Source organism: Morus notabilis, unplaced genomic scaffold, assembly GCF_000414095.1.
Source record: "Morus notabilis unplaced genomic scaffold, ASM41409v2 Scaffold266, whole genome shotgun sequence".
Lineage (NCBI taxonomy): Eukaryota > Viridiplantae > Streptophyta > Magnoliopsida > Rosales > Moraceae > Morus > Morus notabilis.
The window spans coordinates 92594-99165 of record NW_010358660.1 but is presented as its reverse complement, the minus strand read 5'-3'; the positions used below and the strand labels follow the sequence as shown (position 1 = coordinate 99165).

The 6572-nt window shown below is 39.8% G+C and overlaps 1 protein-coding gene across 3 annotated transcripts; it reads left to right on the top strand.

Moving 5' to 3' along the window:
• LOC21393579 (centriolin) lies at nt 1-4746 on the top strand. 3 transcript variants are annotated; one of them, XR_002901726.1, is made up of 4 exons: nt 1-1208; nt 1879-2565; nt 3168-3912; nt 4419-4746. XR_002901726.1 is itself a non-coding variant. In XM_010092955.2 (3 exons), the coding sequence occupies exons 1-3, from the start codon at nt 213-215 to the stop codon at nt 3750-3752; spliced, it is 2268 nt and encodes a 755-aa protein (XP_010091257.1). In that variant the 5' UTR covers nt 1-212; the 3' UTR covers nt 3753-4355. The 3 variants fall into 3 exon arrangements, 1 of the variants encoding a protein (XP_010091257.1); XR_002901725.1 differs by having other exon boundaries at nt 4371-4746; XM_010092955.2 differs by lacking the exon at nt 4419-4746 and having other exon boundaries at nt 3168-4355.
• Nucleotides 4747-6572: the final 1826 nt, after the last annotated feature.

Here is a 6572-nt window from a genome sequence, read left to right as displayed (position 1 = left end):
TGGTATTCCCGTTTTTTTGGGTAGGTAACTCTAAACTTACGCCCAAGCCAACTCAAACTAAGGTCCGTCTCCTCTACGGAAAGGTTCAAGGCCAGAATGTCGATTCAGAGAGAGCATTTGGAGTGTTAGTTGGTCGAAGACCAAGAAGAAGAAGACGAACCAGTAACTATTTTTGACTTCGAGAGATCAGAAGAAGAAAACCCTTTAATTCAATGGACGATACCGACTCACTCTTCGAGGGCATGGTCCTCTTCACTCCCAACTCTTCTTACTTGGAACAAGAAGATGAACAGCCACAACAACAACAACAACAACAAGATGAACAAATTGATAACGCCGTACAACCAAAGCTCGCCGACGATGGCGATGATCGGAAGGCTGAAATTCCCGATGGTGACGCTCCAAGCAGCCTCGAAACGGAGTCGTCTCAGCCCCTCGACGAGGGCCTCTTCTCCGATCTCACAATCATCTCTCCGCTCCCCACTACGACGGAAGAAATCCCCTCTGTTTCTCGCCAGGTTTCCCGGAAGAAAAAGAGGGCTTCTTTGAGGATCGGATACGGCAGGGATTCCCCCGCCGATGAGGCTCCGAGCCCGACCCCGGCCCAGGCCCAAGTCGGCTCCGATGAGACCCTAGCCCAGGCCCAAGTCGGCTCCGATGAGACCCTGGTCCAGGCCCAAGTCGGCTCCGATGAGACCCTGGCCCAGGCCCAACACCAAGTCGATGCCGGTACCGTACCGGAGACGACTGCTAATGGTGACTACTCGTACAAAGACGATCGGGATCACGATTTTCGTGATGGTCAGGGTCGGGATGGTGATCACGATGAGGTTCGATTGGAGCAAATCAAGGCGAAGATTTTGGAGAAGCTGGAACACGGGCGGCGATCTGCGGCGGCGGTTTCGGAATCCCGAAAGGAGGCGATCGCGAGGAGGAGAAAGGCGGCGGAGAGGCTGCGCGGGGCTTCGGAGGCCTATGCGGAGCTGGAGAGGCGGCTGAATGAGGCGTGCGAGTCAGAGGATTTCGAGACGGCCGAGAGGCTCAGCGACCGCTTGGCGGCCGCCGAGGGGGAGAGACAGTCTCTTGTGGCGGTTCTCAGGGATGCCGAGGCCGAATGCGATGCCGTTGATTTGAGGATGGAGGAGGTCTTGGCATCGCAGATTGCCGCCGAGGAGGAGTGCGCTTCTCTGCTCAATCAATTTGCAAAGGTTTGGTGTCTGTTTTAGTAATTTATTATATAGGAAAAGTATGCTTTTTGAATTTGTTTGAGTTAGGGAACTGATTTAACCATAATTGACTAGATGTTTGTGAATTTTTTCTATGTGGAATGAGTTCAAATTATGAGAATCATATAGTCTTTTTCCTTAAAGAATGAGATTAGAAATGGTGCTTTTGCATTGTAAAGTCACTTCTTGGAGAGACTGCAATGCAAAAAGACCCAAGATTTGCAAAGTTACAGATTTCACGATTGTTGACCAGATTTGCACGAGTTTCTTAAGATGCTTATGAATTTCTCTGTGGAAATGGAATGGCATCCAATTATTATGTGCATGAATTTTCGATGACAGTTGGATTTTTATAACCTGATGTTCATGAGTTCCGCAAATGAAATTACATCCAATACTTAAGTGCACGAATTGTTACTGCTCTTTTTCTTATTAAAATCTATAAGAAGGATTTTGCTTGGTAGTGGCACCCAAGGCATATGTCCTTGAATTATGTCAAATTGTCCGTGATTTTGCTTTCTAGTCTTTCATTTAATGATTTTCCAACTTATGTGAATTATGGTTGTCCCCATAAGTTCATAACTATATGTTTATGAGTTTGTGTATTTGGTATGAAAAGACCAATCCTTATGCACATGAATTTATTACACAGGATGCTTCAAATAAAGCAGATTTGATTATACGGACAGCACAAGAAGTGTCTTCAAAACAAATGGATGAATGGCTCTCGTCAACCGAGGCATTGGAAGCCAAGAAGTTGGAATTAGAAATTGAATCGCACATCGTGAGTGAAGCTCATACTTTTTTAGATACTTCCATTGAGCACTCAATTGAGGATGACAGGAAAGAAAGAGAGTCTCTTTGTAAGAAAAAGGATGCTTTGATGGATGAACTGCAACAGTTACTTCTTCTTGTGAAGCAAAAGGAACACGAAATTGCAGAGACCGAATGCAACATAAAAGCAGTTGACAAGAGGATCGGTGATGTCGTCTCTGGTTTTCGGGAGATGCAATCAAATATTGATTCAAAGGTTGGTGACTTGCAATCTGGCCTTTCCATCCTAGACTTAGAGAGCGAAGCCTTGTCAACAAAAAAGAAGGAAATTAATGAGCTCCTCACTCAGGAGAAAGAGAAGGGAGCAAAATTGAGGGAACTTGCTAATGTTTCTGCAGAGGAAGCAAAGGCATACGAGGAAGTTGTTAGGCTTAGAAAGAATCTGATGGTTTCTGTTTTGAAATCTAGGGAAGATAGGGTGAGGCTTGCAAGGGCTGAGGAGAAACTTTCTGATGAGGTCCAAATGCTCCAACAGGTGATTTCGAGCTCAAGATCTACACTGCAGGTTAGTTTCCCAGTTTTCCTTCCGTTCTATCGACCATTTCACTTAAAAATTGTAGTTACTCCTATAGTTATTTTTTTATTATGATGTTGAAGGAAACCAATATGGAAAGCTTTACTACATAAATATCAAATTCCCTACATCTGCAACGAACTCATTTAAAATGTATTACACAGCACCTTGATAGTAGTCGGCCATAGTTATTAATCCATTAATACAAGAGCAATTCCTCTTTATTGAGGATTTTTTTTGCACGTGCAATAAGATCAATTTATAGCTATTATTCTCGAATATTTCCTGCTTTGACAATTAAGTTCTTTTTTGATCTTATAAATCGAGGTGTAGAGACTTGCCCACTGGACTTTGCCATTTTTCTCCCCCCTTTTCATAACTTGTACTCCTGGACTTTTTTGTCTTTTTGTTCCACATTTTAATTCGAGCATCAAATGGTTCCATAAAATGTTTGGCAGTTCAAAATAAACTTAGATGAGACATGCAGTTGCCAATCAATTTGAGCTTTATAAACCTTCCTATTTTGGCAAATTTTTATCTTGCTTCATGAGAATGCCGCTGGCTGAAAATTGATATCTTTCCACTACATCTAGGAGCTATCTACAAGAAAATCTAGCATCCAGCAAGATATAGCAACGTCCAAGCAAAAGATTATGTTCATAGACAAAAGAGTACCGGAGCTGGAAGCAGAAAAGAAAGTGGCGGCGGCTGCACGAAATTTTAAGGAAGCTGCGCGAATAGCTGCTGAGGCAAAGTCATTGACAATTGAAAAGGATAGCGTACAGATTTACATGGATACAGCCATCTCAGAGCTTGACAAGATTGAGGGAGAAATTGAAGACACTATTGAGAAACTTCAGGAGACAGAGGTTCTAGTTTTGTCCAAGGAAAAAGAGGTAGCAATGGCGAGATTTGAGAGGCTGCTTTTGACAGCCGGTTCTGCTACAGCAGAAAGAGTGGCGGCTTTGGAGCTTGGGAATCTAGAAGAAGCTAATCTCCTCCTTGCTGAGGCTGAAGCAGCAGATCTGGAAGCAAAAGAGCTTCAGCCAGTTTATGATTTCAAGGTAGAAGACTTTGCAAATATACCAAAGCACTTCATCTCCATGGAACTTGTAGCCAACCTTGGGAAGAAGCAACTAGAGGAATTAGCAGCATCTGTTGGTTTTTCTCCATCATGATTAGTAGAATAACCCGACTGGATTTCATCACCTGATCATCATATGATGTGGACGTTTTCAACTCTGAATTCGTCATATCTGAGGACCATGAGAAGCTGGAAGCCTGGAAATTCAAAGTTTCATTTTTGTGAGCAAACAATTTCTCTTCCCTTTTTGTACGGTAATTTTCTGATCTCCATTCTCTTGGCGTCATATTCATTCAACTTGGGGGACGATGAATTTTTCCATAAATCCGTTCCCCTTTCCTGAAATAAGAAAAGATAGAGATGTATTTATCATTTCTGTATATTGAGTGTTTTCATGTCGCGTGATGCATATCATCTACTTTTGATGTATTCTTCAATTTGTAATTTTGTGACACTTCTATTTGCTCTAATCAGTTCACAAAGATTTGCAACCACATTTTGTTGACACAGTTATATATGGGCACAGCTTTTGGCCTTCTGTTACAATTATGCTCAGTTGCTGCCTCCTCAAAGAGATGTCAAGGGGAAAAAAACTATAAAATAATAATAACAACATTTGCCATTCCGAAACAACAATAGAGAATATAAAATAACAATCATTGTTCTGTCGTATCCAGTTTCTGATATATTTATTGCCACTAACCATCCATAGATAGAACTTACAAGCATAAAGAACTAGTGGAATTACAATGCGGTGCAGTGCTGCAGAATATGCCTAGACGAAAAGAGAACCCCGACTTAGTTGTTTGAGAATTATTTTGTTACAATGGCAACGTATCTCTGGACTTTGCAACAGCTGATTGCTGATTCATTGCGGAGCACGCAAAACAGCATTTGATGGCGGGTCATGGATCTTTGCCTCAACGGCCGAGTCCTAGCAAGTTGCAATGCTGCAAATACAAGGTGATCTGAAGTTATTTTATGGAAGAGCTATTATTTCCTTGCAGATAAACAGGCCTATGTTATAAGAAAATAATTAAATTATCCATGTAAACGTTGAAACAACTGCATAATTGACGATGACAGAATGAAAGGGATCAAACGTGGATGTAAATTGCATGATTACATGAGTTTACAATGGTTCTTTTTTGCAATTGAGGTAGTTACCAAGTGCATACATCATTAAGAGCATATTTGCATTTCGATTAGGGCTGTACATAAACACGAACAACCCGCAAATCCAATCCACCCCACTCAAATTTAACCTGAAAAAGGCAACTTATAATGTTATTTTTTATTTTTCGGCCCACTAAATGTCTGGCCTGAGGTGTTTGGGGTGATTTGTGGGTTGGGCATATAATAACCCGCACACTCCGAGCCAACCCGCACAAACATGCCTGATAAGGAGCCTATGAGTGTGGACTGATAATGATGGTTGTTGCAGTGCTTGCTTTGGATGGATTTGAATTAAGCCTATAATTTATGTTTGCTTTATGTTTGATGTTGGATGAACTATTTTGCTATATGTTTGATGTTGGATGAACTATTTTGCTATCTATTTGATGATGAACTAACCAGTATTATTTCTATTTGATGATGAACTTTGAATGTTGGAGTTATGTTTGATTATCAGTATTATTTCTATTTGATGATCAATATTATTTGATTATGAACTTATGTTGGAGTTATTATTTCTATTTGATGATGAACTTTGAATGTTGGATTGAACTTTAATTCTTTGAATAGTGAACCCGACCACCCAACCCACCTCGTCCCGCCCCAACCCAACCCGTCCCGCCCCGTCCCGCCCCAACCCAAACATCATTGGGTTGTGAAATTTTTCTAAAATCGTTGGGGCCATATATGTGCAACCCGCATCCTATGGGGCGAGACAAGAAAAAATCCTATCTCGCACCAACTCAATACATGTACAGCCCTAATTCCGATAAAGATGTATAACCATACATTGCCTCAGCATGGACCATGGATTTGATGCATGGCATTTGACTAAAGACAACTTCAGAATTAATTTCTTAAAGAGTTACCGTAGCTCCAATGGCTAGTGAATTGTTTCACGTTTGATGATGGCTGACTTATTTCCAACCCGATCTTTAACCAGCGCAATGTGAGTAAATCCAAGATTTGCCGATTGATGTTATGTTAGTAAATCCAATATTTATATCGTACGTCAAAGATTTACGCCATAAATTCAAGATTTATATTGTCCAAGATTTACCAATTAATGTTATGTTGCAAATAGAGAGTATTTATACCAAAAATTCAAGATTTACAGGACAACACATACTGTGTTTAGTGTTTGTTGGTAAATAAAGAATTTACACTGTAAATCTAAGATTTACTATGTAAATTTTTACTAATGTTGATTATTCAATTGTTAATTTATCATACAAAATAATATTATCACATAAAACTATTTATGTTGATTTTTACTTTTTTCCCTCAAAAGAATAAGTTGTTATTTTTAGGGAATTTTTATAAGGAGTTTCTCTATTAGGCCGTCCTACTGGTAAGTACAGTTTTATGCCCGCTCAATCTGATTAAAATCAAATTAGATTAAAAAAATATACATAATATATAATTTTTAATACATATCTGATGGCTGAAAAATAAGAAATTATTGATAATATTTTTTGATCTACCTATACTATGGTCGTACTTGGTAAGCACTCACATTTTAGCCGCAATATCATCTCTGAATTCGGCATATTTACTCAGCTTTTTCGGAAATTCATACTCCAACCTTGGATTCCAGTTTCTGAAACTCTCATCCAGATTCCTTATTCTTAGCATCGAATCCATATATATTTAAAAACAAAAAAAACAAAAAACAAAAAAAGAAGAAAAAGAAGAAAAAGACTTGGATTCCAATTTATGACACTCTCATCTAGATGAA

Coding starts and splice junctions, on each gene's coding strand:
- LOC21393579 (XM_010092955.2), top strand. CDS start 213: ATGGACGATACCGACTCACTCTTCGAGGGCATGGTCCTCTTCACTCCC. Junction 1,209..1,878: donor TGCTCAATCAATTTGCAAAG/GTTTGGTGTCTG, acceptor TTTATTACACAG/GATGCTTCAAATAAAGCAGA. Junction 2,566..3,167: donor GCTCAAGATCTACACTGCAG/GTTAGTTTCCCA, acceptor CACTACATCTAG/GAGCTATCTACAAGAAAATC.